Here is a 15,028-nt window from a genome sequence, read left to right as displayed (position 1 = left end):
AGGAGGTATAGAAAGGTTCATTACACAAGGCAGTAACCATTCAGCCTTTTCAAAGGGTCATGCTCCTATGTGGGCTTTGGGAGATGGCACAGTGGTGTAGCTAGCAGAGCCATTGCCTCTCAGCACCAGTGACTTGGGTTTGATGCTGACCTCTTGCACTGTCGGTGTGGAGTTTACACATCCGCACTGTGATCATGTAAGTTTCCTCTGGTTGCTTTCGTTTCCTCCCACCTCCCAAGTACGTGCAGGTCAATGGGTTAACTGTTGCTGTAAATTACCCCTAGTGTGTGGGTGTGGGGTAGGATCTGGGAGGAGTTGAAGGTAATGGGGAGAATAAAATATGATCCGTGTAAGTTGGTGGTTGATGGTCGGTGGAGACTCAGAGTGAGCGGAAGGGCCCGTTTTCTGCTGTATGACCATAACTACAACAACGCCTTTGCAGGCTTTATTTCAACGGGCATTTCTTTGTGAGATCTTTTGATCTCATTGCAACCTCACGCACATGACTGAGCTGTCCTCAGTTGAACTCGAGTCACATTTTGCTCAGGACCACTCCAGGCTACTGCTATTGATCCATGTCATACTTCACAGTTTGTTGCTCGTGTAGGGAGGGCACCCAGACCCAAGTAGAGGAAAGTTCTACTCTTCCTTCAGCCAACCAGTGCAGGTGGAGGATACTCGGGGATTTGACTGAATTGTAGGCTTCCCAAATGAGCATGGATTTACAAATGCACTTGTGTGGTACTCCTTTTTACCAGGTAATCCCTGCAACCTTCTTTCCAACAGCACCTGGTTGGTTAGACTCCTTGCATTTAAGATATCACTTGTACAAATGTTGAACTAACAACCTGTCCAGATTCCTCTGAGGCCTTGACTGTAGTCTCACTGACAGAACCTTGCTCTGAATAGGTGAAAGTTCACGATCCAGGGGTTTTTAACGTGTTGGAAAAAAAATCCAAAAAAAAAAAGGAGATGCTGGAAATCTGATAATCAGAAAATGCTGGAAACATAGGTCCAGCAGCGTAGAGTTGTACAGGAGGAACAGGCTCTTTGGCTCAGTTTATCTATGCCAACCAAGGTGTCTGCTTGAGCAAATTCCATTTGCCCAAATCCCTCCGAACCTTTTCTATCAATGTACCTGCCTAAAAATCTTTAAACATTATATTTGTACTGACCTTCCCCACTTCCTCTGGCAGATCGATCCATATACACACCATTCTCTCTGTGGAAAAACTTGCCCCTCATATCCCCTTTCTGCTCTCACAAACCCTGTATCCCCTACTTCTGGACTCCTCATCCTGGGAAAAAGACTTATCTGCCCCTTATGATTTTATTAACTTCTATAAAGGATGTTCCTTTTGATCAGAGATGGGAAGGAATTTCCTTAGTAGAAAGTGGTGAATCTGTGGAATTCATTGCCACCGATGACTGTGGAAGCCACTTCACTGAGTGTATTTAAATTGGAGGTTGATAGGTCCTTGATTTGTAAGTGCGTCAAAGGCTAAGGGCAGAAGGCAGGAGAATGGGGTTCAGAGGGAAAATAAATCAGCCGTGATCGAAGAGCAGAGCTGACTTGATGGGCTGAATGGCCTAATTCTGCTCTGATGTTTTATGGTCTAATATTTCTAAATTTAAAATAAAAAATGAACTGCAGACGCTGGAAATCTAAAGTAAAGCAGAAAGTGTGGGAAATAGCAGTTCAGGCTACATCTGCGAGAAGAGAAATTGAGTTAATGTTTTGGTTTGAAATGTTAATTCTTAGACCTGAAATATTATTGCTGTTTCTCGTTCGATAGATGCAGCCTGATCTGCTGAGTATTTCCAGCATTTTGTGTGTTTATTCTGTCTCTGGAGCCATCCCTCTACAAAAGCTAATGTCAGTGAAGAAATTCAGCACAACCTTCAGCTATCAAGCATGACCTTTGGCTGTTTGAAGATTAGTGCCTCAAGCCTGATACAAAATCAATTTCTACTTTTGCCTTTATACCCATGTCTGAGATTTGGAATACCTATAACAGTTAGACAGAGAGAGAGGGAAAAAAACATGTTTTCAAAGCTTCCTTGAAAAATGCAACAACCCCAGTGACACCTGGAAGTCATTCAAAGTGGACCATGAACACTAAGGGTGCTATTGAAAACCCAGCTCAATGCATTAGGAAAACACAAACATCCAACACAAAGGGCAGAAGAAGAAAACCAACCCTAAAATGACCGGTCCCCCCACCATCCATCTGGAAACTCCAGCTCCACTTGTGGAGTGTCTGTGGTTTCCAGACGGGTTTTTCAATCACCTCAGAACCCAGAGATCTGGAGTCAAAGGGAGTCATGTAAAAGTCTTGCAAAGTAGAACAAATATCAATTTCTCCTGTCAAACATCAATAGAATGTATATATCTACCCATCCTTTCCATCTTTCCCCCACTCCCTCCTCTTCCTCTCTTTATCAAAACTTGTTTCCCTAGTTAGTGATCTCGCAGCATTCCATCATCAATAGGTATAGTTAGCACATTAAAATAATTAACACAATATTCCTTCATGTTAATCATATAGTTATCTGTGATTAGTCAAAAGATAGTTGTCTAGAAATAGTCTATTTTAACTTTGTGCATGTCTGAAAATGAAAAGTACAGTACAATTATGTTCCTCACATCACTTTTGTACAATTTTGGTATCCATACTATAAAATTAAAAGTAGACTTTAGCTTCCCTTTTATTTCCTCTGCCTCTCCCCATTTGTCAGGAATTTAAAGTTAGTTTTATTTCTATCTTTTGAACAAATTGTTACCTCTGTTTCTCTCCAGAGTAGCTACCTGCCTGTGAGCCTTTACAACACTTTCTATTTTATAATTACAAACCTCATGAGTTGCAGTTCTCACACTGATAATTATCAGTTTAATTTGCAGTAAACCCTTGACACAAATCTCTGCTGTGTAGTTAATTTTATCCAACGATGCTGTGATTATTGAATGCATATAAACTGTGACATGTTAAGTAGATACACACCAATTCCAAACTATTTTTGATGCATCTGCAGTTTTCCCCTACCCCTCAGGCAGTGCTGCCTGATGTAGAATAGTTCCATGGGTACCACCTTGCCTATTCAAACAGGTAACATCACATATCTCAGTAGTGCATTTTGTAGGAGTGGAATCTCATAATTTATCTTCACCCTTATCCTCTCTTTATCATTTAAGTTTATTTATTGTATAAATTGACTCTTCAAACTCAATGGTCCACACAGCTTTAAGTGTTGATTGCACCACTGTATTTCAGTTCAAACAAGTTATAAGAGTCCAATCACAAACAAGAGAAAATCTGCAGATGCTGGAAATCCAAGCAACACACACAAAATGCTGGAGGAACTCAGCAGGCTAGGCAGCATCTATGGGAAAGAGTACAGTTGACGTTTTGGGCTGAGACCTTTCATTGGGACTAGAGGACAAGTTAATAAGAGTCTTACAGTTCTGTCTTAAATGATTTTATGTCTGTAAAATACATGTGGCATTGTCACATTGTTAAAGTGTGTAGTGTACCAGATGATATTCCATATATCAACAAAATTTTAAATTATAAATTATATTCCTTAAAATTGTAAAGATTTTGAAAACCCTGAGTGCTACTGAATTTTTTTTACTGCAAATGAAAATCTCACATTTTTCATCTCCAGAATATCAGGAATGAAATTGACCTGATACTGAAGGGTCAGAAACAAGTGGAGTCAAAATATCAGGATCTTCTGACTCTGAGGTCACAGGACAAGGAGGCTGGAAGGCTTCCTACAGACCAATTGACGGGGCTGAGGGAGCAAATCCAAGAAGCTGCAGCAGACCTGAAGAGGAGTAGTCAGCTCTTCAACACATCCCTGAAACAGAATCCACTTAGTGCTGATAATCTGGCCAAGGTACAGACTGACAGGTGAGATCACAACAACAAACATTTTAAGTATTAATTCTATTTTTGTTTAAAAATATAATAATTAATAAGTACATAATATTATGAGCAGGAGAAAGTTGTCTGACCCTTTTGAATTGCTTCCCACCATTTATCAAGATCATAGCTGCTCTTCTACAACACCTCCATTTCCCTCAACTGTCCACAAATCCTTTGATTCTTTTAATTTCATAAATCTGTTGAACTCTGTTTTTATGAACAGTTACTGTCTCTTCTGAGTAGAGAATTACAAAGATTTGCCATCTCTCTATGAAGAACTTCCACCTAATTTGCTCCCAATTTCTATGAAATTACTCCCACTTTGTCCAAAATCTCTGCCCGATTAACATCCAAATATAACCTGCAGCACCAGGGCTCCCAGCACATAAAATACGACCTCAAGTTGTAGTCTCACCTAACCTCAGTGGAAAAAACCTGCTTGCATTTACCCTATCAATACCCTCATAATCTTGTAAACCTCTATCAAATCTCAGAATAGCACCTTGGTCAAAGCTAGTGCCCTGATTTCACAATCTGTAAATGTTAAACACAATTCTGTTTCAGGTTATTCTTTGCAGTTAGCATCCTTTCAACTTAACTAACCTGATGAAGGGTCTTGGCCTGAAATACAAACTGTTTATTCCTCTCCATAGGTACCGCCTGTTCCTCTAGCGCTTTATGTGCATATTCTGAATTTCCAACATCTGTAGAATCTACGTAACTAACCAACAGGATTCACTTCTCAACATCATGTCATATTGATACATGCGACAAGTTTAAAAATAAAAGCTGCAGATACTGGAATTCTGAAATAAAAACAGAAAAATGCTGGAAACAACATGTCAGTCATCATTTAATGAAACTAGAATTCTTTTCCTTTCCACGGGTGCTGCTTGACTTGCTGAGTGTCTCTAACATTTTTGTACTGATCCATTTATTTATTTTAAGTCTACATTGTTCTATTACAGTGGCAATGGTAAAAAAGACATAATTAAAATGGGCTTAATAGTTTAATTTATTTCACTATCTGTTCAAGCTACCATTTAGAAATTAAATATAACATGGACATTTTTATTTTAGACCAATATATTCCTGATTATTAAACTGTTACTAGTTTTTATTCTCTTAATAGGCAATTTGCTTTAGATGTGATTACTAATACCCTGAATGAGTTGCACGTGTCAGGAACTTTCCTGACTCTACTGGATGTGATTGAGAGGGAGAAACAGAAAAAAATCAACATGCAAAATGCCATCATTAGGTGAGCCCTGTTATCAATGGTTGTCTTAATGCCTATATCGAGGTCAACATGAACAGATTTTACTCTCCAATTGACTGCCTCACTGTATTCCCAACTGTAAATTAGTCATAGTCATACTTTATTGATCCTGAGGGAAATTGGGAAACTATACTTTCAGATCCCGTTTATTAGACTCTGGAACAAACTTAGCCATATTTCTCACAGCAAATCTTGGACTAGAATCTCTGTGTGTTAACTGAAATGGTCAACTATATTTATCTCCACCTTTTAATTAAAGGAGTAAGTTCCTTGTTTCAAAAACAGAATAATGAAGAGAGCAGAGGACTACATTGTTAAATGTTATTGCTCGAAAGCAGGGCTTCCCAACTTTTTTTGTACCATTACCATTATCACTAAGCAAGGGATCTGTGGACTCCAGGTTGGGAACCCAGCTCTAAAGCCAAAAAGCACTTCAAAGCTGCTTTTCTGATTTTCACATGCAGTAAAGTAGATCGTGCTAACCAAAATTCAAAATGTGGTATGGGCCTGGTTATTGGGATTTCTGATTACAGTAACTCTAAATCTTAAACATTTAGTTTTACCGAAACTTCAAAGATTAAACAATGAATTGCCACAGGCTTGTGTGGTTAATGGTATATATTGCCATGGCTTGTAGTACTCACTTTTTGATATACATGTAACAGGGAAGAAGAAGGCAGAAGGAAAGTCAAAGCTCTGAGAAATCAGCTGCAAAATTTACAGGAAGAAAAGGAGGCAGAACAACAGGTTTCAAAGCTCCTTATTATCTGACTTTACAAAGGTCTATTCTTTTGTACTTTCGATTCGAATAAGAGGTATAATTTCAAACTTGCCTAGCAGTATTAAGTGTGGTACAGTTAGTTCTGAAAAGAATCTACAGCAAAATATTTAGCGGTTAATAAATTTAAAAAATCACAGGTAATTGGCAAACATTTTTAACTGCAGATAAGTTTTAAGATACATTTTTGTAGGAAGAATAGGAAGGCTACAAACTCCCTGGTTGTGAAATTGCTCTTTGTTAGGACACTGTGGGTAGCGATATGACTGGAATTTCAAGAGGGATATACCCATGTACATGTTTGTGCACAGTACGCCCGTTTTCAGGGGCTTTCAGGGGCATGCATTCATCTCATGCTGGAAGTGTGCTAATGGCATCAATCCTCATGAAATGCTAATTTAGCATCAGTACTACAAAATGCGTTTGTGTTGATCTAATTAAAGTGAGTAATATTTAATTACTCTAAAATATGGTGTCTTAAGTCATCAATAGGAGATATTGAGAAGCAGTGAAATTATATTAAACACGTATACTATACACATTAGTATACAACACATGTATACTCACATACTCGGCTGTCACAAGGGCAGGAATGGTTCCAGGGTTTAGATGTTTCAATGTTCCAGTAACAACATCTCCACAGCATCCTCCCTTTCTGCAGTTGTGATACTATTCCTGATTAGCAAAGCACTCCCCCATCTCTTTTACCTACTTCCCAAGGCCTATTCATGACAGAATCCCAGCTGCTGAAAGGGAGGATGTGGTGGAGGGGTTGTTTATTGAGTCGCTGTGGGTGGAAGTCAGAAACAGGACAGGAACAATCACTCTATTGAGTCTATTCTATAGACATTCCAATAGCAAGAGAGACATGGAGTAATAGTTCAGGAAGCAAATTCTGGAAAGGTGCAAAAATAACGGTTGTTGTCATGGGAGGCTTTAGTTTCCTTAATATTGATTGGCACCTCCTTAGTGCAAAAGGTTCAGATGGGACAGAAGTTATTAATAGGCAATGAACCTGGTCAGGTAACACACGGTATGGAATTATGATGCTATTAAGCAGGAGCTTGGGAGTGTAAATTGGGAACAAATGTACTCAAGGGAAAACACAATGGAAATGTGGATTTTGTTGGGGGAGCTCTTGCATGGAGTTCTGGATATTTCTGTTCTACTGAGACAAGGAAAAGATGGTAGGGTGAAGGAACCATGGTTGACAAGAAATGCAGAACATTTAGTCACGAGGAAGAAAGAAACATACTTAAGCTTTAGGAAACAGGGATCAGATAAAGCTTTTGAGAGTTATTAGATAGCCATGAAGGAGATTAAGAAGGGACTTAGGAGAGCTAGAAAGGGACATGAGAAGGTCTTGGCGAGTAGGATTAAGGAAAACCCCAAGGCATTCTACATGTACAGGAAGAACAGTTGGATGACTAAAGTGAGGTAGGACCCATCAAGGATAAAAGAGGAAACATGGGCCAGGAGTCAGAGGACGTAGGGGAGGTCTTTAATGAATACTTTGGTTCAGTATTCACCAGTGAGAGGGGCCTTGGCAAATGTGAGGACAGCATAGATCAGACTAATATGCAGGAGCAACATTAAGACAGAGGATAGACAAGTCCCCAGGACTGTATGGGATATACCCCAGTTACTAAGGTAAATGAGGGAAGACATTACTACATCTTTGGCAATAATCTTTATGTCCCCACTGGCCACAAGGGTAGTACCAAAAGATTGGAGGATGGAACATGTTATTCCTTTGTTCAAGGAAGGTAATAAGGATAATCTTGGGAATTATAGATCAGTGAGTCTTACATGAGTGGTGGGCAAACTATTGGAGAGGATTCTTAGAAAGGATATACAAGCATTTGGAGAAGCATAGTCTGATGAGAGATAGTATGGTTTTGAGAGGGGCATGATGGAATTCTTTGAGGAAGTGACAAAACAAATTGATGAAGGTAGAGAAGTGGATATGGTGTAAGCTGTTGACAAGGTTCTTCATGGTAGGCCCATTCATAAAGTCAGGAGGCATGGGATCCAGGGAACCTTGGCAACACAGATTCAGAATTGGCTTGCTCACAGAAGGCAGATGGAGCACGTTCTGCCTAGGGTTTGGTAACCACTGATATTCCACAGGGATCTGTTCTGGGAGCCTTGCTGTTTGTGATTTTTTATAAATGACTTGGTTGAGGAAGTGGAAGCAACACACATCAAAGTTGCTGGTGAACGCAGCAGGCCAGGCAGCATCTCTAGGAGGAGGTACAGTCGATGTTTCAGGCCGAGACCCTTCGTCAGAACTAACTGAAGGAAGAGTTAGTAAGAGATTTGAAAGTGGGAGGGGGAGGGGGAGATCCAAAATGATAGGAGAAGACAGGAGGGGGAGGGATGGAGCCAAAAGCTGGACAGGTGATTGGCAAAGGGGATGCGAGAGGATCATGGGACAGGAGGTCCGGGGAGAAAGACAAGGGGGGGGGGACCCAGAGGATGGGCAAGGGGTATAGTCAAAGGGACAGAGGGAGAAAAAGGAGAGTGAGAGAAAGAATGTGTGTATAAAAATAAATAACAGATGGGGTATGAGGGGGAGGTGGGGTATTAGCGGAAGTTAGAGAAGTCGATGTTCATGCCATCAGGTTGGAGGCTACCCAGACGGAATATAAGGTGTTGTTCCTCCAACCTGAGTGTGGCTTCATCTTTACAGTAGAGGAGGCTGTGGATAGACATGTCAGAATGGGAATGGGATGTGGAATTAAAATGCGTGGCCACTGGGAGATCCTGCTTTCTCTGCCGGACAGAGCGTAGGTGTTCAGCAAATCGGTCTCCCAGTCTGTGTCGGGTCTCGCCAATATATAGAAGACAACATTGGGAGCACCGGACGCAGTATATCACCCCAGTCGACTCACAGGTGAAGTGTCGCCTCACCTGGAAGGACTGTTTGGGGCCCTGAATGGTGGTAAGGGAGGAAGTGTAAGGGCATGTGTAGCACTTGTTCCGCTTACAAGGATAAGTGCCAGGAGGGAGATCAGTGGGGAGGGATGGGGGGGACAAATGGACAAGGAAGTCGCGTAGGGAGCGATCCCTGCGGAAAGCAGAGAGAGGAGGGGAGGGAAAGATGTGCTTAGTGGTGGGATCCCGTTGGAGGTAGTGGAAGTTACGGAGAATAATATGTTGGACCCGGAGGCTGGTGGAGGGGGTAGGTGAGGACCAGGGGAACCCTATTCCTAGTGGGGTAGCGGGAGGATGGAGTGAGAGCAGATGTACGTGAAATGGGGGAGATGCGTTTGAGTGCAGAGTTGATAGTGGAGGAAGGGAAGCCCCTTTCTTTAAAAAAGGAGGACATCTCCCTCGTCCTGGAATGAAAAGCCTCATCCTGAGAGCAGATGCGGCGAAGACGGAGGAATTGTGAGAAGAGGATGGCATTTTTGCAAGAGACAGGGTGAGAAGAGGAATAGTCCAGATAGCTGTGAGAGTCAGTAGGCTTATAGTAGACATCAGTGGATAAGCTGTCTCCAGAGACAGAGACAGAAAGATCTAGAAAGGGGAGGGAGGTGTCGGAAATGGACCAGGTAAACTTGAGGGCAGGGTGAAAGTTGGAAGCAAAGTTAATAAAGTCAACGAGTTCTGCATGCGTGCAGGAAGCAGCGCCAATGCAGTTGTCGATGTAGCGAAGGAAAAATGGGGGACAGATACCAGAATAGGCATGGAACATAGATTGTTCCACAAAGCCAACAAAAAGGCAGGCATAGCTAGGACCCATACGGGTGCCCATAGCTACACCTTTAGTTTGGAGAAAGTGGGAGGAGCCAAAGGAGAAATTATTAAGAGTAAGGACTAATTCCGCTAGGCAGAGCAGAGTGGTGGTAGAGGGGAACTGATTAGGTCTGGAATCCAAAAAGAAGTGGAGAGCTTTGAGACCTTCCTGATGGGGGATGGAAGTATATAGGGACTGGACATCCATGGTGAAAATAAAGCGGTGGGGGCCAGGGAACTTAAAATCATCGAAAAGTTTAAGAGTGTGAGAAGTGTCCCGAACATAGGTAGGAAAGGATTGAACAAGGGGGGATAAAACCGTGTCGAGGTATGCAGAAACGAGTTCGGAGAAACTAGTCAGAGACTTATCCTTGTAAGCGGAACTTCACCTGTGAGTCGGCTGGGGTAATATACTGCATCCGGTGCTCCCGATGTGGTCTTCTATATATTGGCGAGACCCGACACAGACTGGGAGACCACTTTACTGAACACCTACGCTCTGTCCGCCAGAGAAAGCAGGATCTCCCAGTGGCCACACATTTTAATTCCACATCCCATTCCCATTCTGACATGTCTATCCACGGCCTCTTCTACTGTAAAGATGAAGCCACACTCAGGTTGGAGGAACAACACCTTATATTTCATCTGGGTAGGCTCCAACCTGATGGCATGAACATCAACTTCTCTAACTTCTGCTAATACCCCACCTCCCCCTCGTACCCCATCTGTTATTTATTTTTATACACACATTCTTTCTCTCACTCTCCTTTTTCTCCCTCTGTCCCTCTGACTATACCCCTTGCCCATCCTCTGGGTGCCCCCCCCCCTGTCTTTCTCCTCGGACCTCCTGTCCCATGACCCTCTCGTATCCCCTTTGCCAATCACCTGTCCAGCTCTTGGCTCTATCCCTCCTCCTCCTGTCTTCTCCTATCATTTTGGATCTCCCCCTCCCCCTCCCACTTTCAAATCCCTCACTCACTCTTCCTTCAGTTAGTCCTGACGAAGGGTCTCGGCCTGAAACGTCGACTGTACCTCTTCCTAGAGATGCTGCCTGGCCTGCTGCGTTCACCAGCAACTTTGATGTGTGTTGCTTGAATTTCCAGCATCTGCAGAATTCCTGTTGTTTGAGGAAGTGGAAGGATGGTTTGGTTAGTACAGTGGTTTCCATAGTGGGTAATTTGGGGTAGTGGGAGTTTGTAAGGAGGCGATAAGGATAAAGGGACTGGTGGTGCAAGGGGGGCAGCTGAGCGGTTTCAGGCTTAATTTAACAAATGAATTGCTTACTATAAGCATTTGATCCTCAGTACCTAATAACTGATTACAATGATCATGTAATCACCTCATCTCTTGCTAGCCCACCATTCTTTTAGACTTTGCTCAAAGCACGTTATGGATGTTGGAAAGCAATATGACAGTTCTGTATTTGGCATACCATGAGAAATCTGGACTGAAGAAATCTTGTTATCTCTGCACGTTATTGCCATTCACTACTGTAATAAAATGTTAGCTACTACGATTCCCATGCTCTAATCATGCAGTGACACAATTCCTGTGAATTAGGGTATGGCATTCAATGGGGTAATGTTCAGATCTGCTCTTTCAAATGATCTTGACTGCATTTCTCTAGTCCATGGCCCAACTGAGATATCGCTGCCCCACTTTATGTACCTTTGGGTAGAGAGTCAGGTTTTACCTGAGCTATTATGACATCATAACTCTCCCCTTTATTGATCACAGTGCTTGGGGTTGGACTTAAACAATAGGTGAATGACCATGGCCATTAATCCATAACGCAAATGGCAGAAGCAGACCATGTGAAAAAGAAGTGGATAGTATAGTGTGGAGTATGTCAAAAATGGATTTATACTAGCACCAAACAACTAACAGCAGCCAATATGTCTGTTGTGTGAAAATCTTTTTTCAAGTGAGGCAGTGAAGCTGTCCAGGCTCCTTGAACGTTTGAAGAGAGTACATTCTGATAACGCAGACAAGAATTTGGCTTATTTTCAGTCACTTTGTGAAAACTTACAGAAACAGAGAACACTTCAAAACCTGTTTCCCAGCACTTCCCAACAAACAGTGATGGTTTGGGTGATTCATTCAGCATTTTATTGCCCACTGTCAAATCTGGAAACCTCCATACAATTGGAGAAGAACTGATTCTGCTATCAGTAAGGGAGGTTCTGCGCATGTTTTTGCATAAGTCACCAAACCAAATAATGAAAGCGATTCTGCTCGGCAAAAACTCTGTTCAAAGATGAATAGATGAAATGTCTGGAAATAGGAAGACACATTGTGCAACATACCTAGGACAGCAGAATTTGCTCTGCAGTTGAATGAGGCATTACCCTGCCAGGTAATGAATCTTTGCTTCTTGAGGAGACGGTTGCCAGACCCGCTGGGCCTGGGCTTGGGGCAGGAGCCCAGGGGCCGACTAGTGAAGGAGGATCAACGAAAGGGAATCCATGAGCTCCAACGTTTGTGCACTGGACATGTTTATGAGATTATTGGCACCTTTTATTTGTTTTCCTTTTCTTTTGTTTCTCTACTAACCCCGTACCTAAATATAAAATCTTAATCGTTTAACTGCACATCATGGACTGAATGTAATTTCGGGATACTGATGCTACACGGGGAACAGAACGCACAGCATCCACCCAAACAAGAAAGCTAAAGTTTGGTTGGGGAGGGGGAGCCACCCTCAAGATCATGCCACTAGATGCAATGAGTCTTACAATGTGGTTTGCTCGTCCGGGATATGGATTTTTGTTGGATGCTGCGTGTTTGCCCTGTTTAAATCAGTGCTGGTGTGTCTCTGTGGGATTGCAGTTAGACAGGTGTGCCTCTGTGGGACTGGGGTTAGTAACGGGCTGAGTGGGGTGGATATTCATACCTTGGATGAATTGTTAATTCGATTTTTCAGTCTGGTTAAAGCTGATGGCGACTTTGAAATCGTAGTGCAAAAGGTTGATAAAATGGCGGGCTCAGACGTTGCTTCAGTGCGGGCTAGCGCTGTCGTCACGGAGGTGGGATTGCCAGTGTCTATTGGTGCCCCGGGTGAGGCAGGGCCATGGGCTGTCCCTACTGTCCAGAGGGAGGGGGTGGAGGAATACAAGACGTGGGCAGAACGGATCTCTCAGTTGTTAGATGAGTGGCAGTGCTCAGTTGAGGGAGAGTGGCAGGGATTGGTTGAGAGTCTGAGTAGGCAGGCTGGTGATGCTGTTAGAACTGTCAGAGTCAATTACCCCGTAGTGACAGCTCTCAGTTATCTGAAAGCAGGGGAAAATGCGTTTGGTTTGACTGGAGGTAGAATGCAGCACCTGGGGGGCTTTCCATACCTGTGTCAGGAGATTGGGGGAAAGTTTTCAGGGTATCTTCTCTGGCTGGGGGAGCAGATAAATTGCTTGTGGTGCCAGGGGGAATCAGTTAAGGGGATCAGCCCCTCCTTCAGTTGTTCAGCTGATCAGAGAGATGTTGGGAAACTTAATGGAGGCCCAGTGGAGGAACAGCTTGGGGTCTCTAGGGGAACACATTCCCAGCAATGTACCAAGGAACTCCAGGAAGAAAAAGACCCTATTTTTGAGGGCTTAGTGGGACCACGCTTCAGTGTGTCTTTATGGATGGAGGGAAGGCCATCCTTGACACCGGGGCGCAGGTCAAGTTGTTGTACAGTTCGTTTTACAACCAATATTTGAAGCATTTATCCTTGACACCATTCTGGATACTGGAAATTCAGAATATCAATGCTGGGGATTATCCAGAAGAGGATTATTGGTCAGTGAAACTGGAGTTCTCGGTGGCCAAGGTAGGGGTGTCTGAGGTTCGTGAATCGTTAATGCTGATGTGTCCGGACACTGTTGAGATGGGCAGCGTTTCGATTCTGGAGGGGACCAACACCCCGCTGATGAGGAGGCGCATGGGGGCCTGCCAGGAGGAGGCGGGTGAGAGCTGTCTGGGGGCATTGTCTGTGCACCCAGTGTTTCGAGCTGCTTGTGAGGACGTGTGTAGCAGCATTGGGCCGGTACCGAATTTAAACGAGAGCCGATGGTGGTACGGCCTGGGGGAAGTGTCGGAGGGTGAGACCCTCTTAGTGGATGCTCCGACATACCATGGGGCGGGGGGGGTGGGTAGTTGACCGCTGCAGACACCTCGGTGAGAGAGAGGTTGCGGTGACTGGCCCCTGTAGACGTGGAGGATGCAGGCAGCGTGTGTGGGTTTATAGGACCCTGAAGAGGCGCACTGTACCTGACCAGTATGCGGTCCCGAGGGTCAAAGACGCGCTGGTCTTTGTCTGAGTGGTGTGAAGTAGTTTAATGCACTGGATCTGAGGAGTGGATGTTGCCAGCTCCCGATGAGTGAGGCCGATAAGGAGAAGATGGCTGTTATAAGTCCCCTGGGATTCTTCCAGTCCGAAAAGATGCCCCAGGGCATATCCGGAGCCCTTGCAACTTTCCAGCAGGGCATGAGGAAGATGGTGGGGAATGTGGAATTGTTTGTTTTGGTGTATTTGGATGATCTCCTAGTATTTGGATCTGCCTCGGAAGAATATGAAGCCAGGCTGTTGCGGGAGCGGCTGAGAAAGAGTTAAAGCTTTCTCTGGACACTTTCCAGGTCCGGCGAAAGTCGCAGCTCGTGAGTGACTGTCTCTACAGGATCAAGTTTGAAGTGAAGACAGAGAGACAGAATTCCCAGCAGAGACTGGAGAAAGTGATCCAGAACCAGTTGGAAGACTTGCATGTTGGGGGAGACAAAGAAAGTTGTCTGACTAAGACCAACAGAAAATCAAGAGCCCAGAGAGGGGAGCTTGACTACACTTCCGAGGAGGTGAAGCAATTGCAGACAGACCTCAGAAGAGGGAAGCGGGAGCTTGAAGGGAACCTGAAGATGACCATCCACAGTTTAAATGAAGTGGAAAACCTGAAAGTTGACCTGGAAGAAGTCATTAGGAAGAACAAGCTGGAGATAAGTTTGGTGAACACTAAACTGGAGGCTGAACAATTTTTGACTGCTGCTTTTCAGGTCGGGGTGGAAGAAGCCGGTGGAGTAACTGCGTCCCAGGTCGAGATGTTCAGGAAGCGTGAGTCAGAACTGCTGAGACTGTGGCGAGAGTTGGAGGAGTCCAAGAAGAAGCTGTCGTCTCGATTACAGGAGGCTGAAGAGGCTGCAGAAGCAGTCCAGGCCAAGTGCTCCAGTGTGGAGAGAACTAACCAGCAGCTACAAATTGAGGAAAAGGGGAAGAATACAGATTCGACAGTTGATGAGATGGAGGTGTGGTACATGCTGCCTTTCGCTAACTTCCCC

The 15,028-nt window shown here is 43.8% G+C and overlaps 2 protein-coding genes across 4 annotated transcripts in view; one reads left to right on the top strand and one right to left on the bottom strand.

Annotated features, from left to right (window-relative positions):
• The window catches only part of rpl35a (ribosomal protein L35a), a 147,412-nt gene that overhangs the window by 11,266 nt on the left and 121,118 nt on the right, over nt 1-15,028 (bottom strand). The window lies entirely within an intron of this gene.
• The window catches only part of LOC140196270 (dynein regulatory complex protein 9-like), a 62,038-nt gene that overhangs the window by 25,131 nt on the left and 21,879 nt on the right, over nt 1-15,028 (top strand). For all 3 annotated transcript variants that reach the window (XM_072255178.1, XM_072255177.1, XM_072255179.1), the window contains 3 exons: nt 3,667-3,914; nt 5,062-5,190; nt 5,874-5,955. In XM_072255178.1, the coding sequence (XP_072111279.1) occupies nt 3,667-3,914; nt 5,062-5,190; nt 5,874-5,955 (459 nt within the window). The remainder of the gene's footprint in view (nt 1-3,666; nt 3,915-5,061; nt 5,191-5,873; nt 5,956-15,028) is intronic.

The sequence above is a fragment of the Mobula birostris genome, chromosome 4 (genome assembly GCF_030028105.1).
Source record: "Mobula birostris isolate sMobBir1 chromosome 4, sMobBir1.hap1, whole genome shotgun sequence".
In the NCBI taxonomy this organism is placed as follows: domain Eukaryota; kingdom Metazoa; phylum Chordata; class Chondrichthyes; order Myliobatiformes; family Myliobatidae; genus Mobula; species Mobula birostris.
Note: the sequence above shows the minus strand (reverse complement) of the source record. Positions and strands in the feature narration are given on the sequence as shown.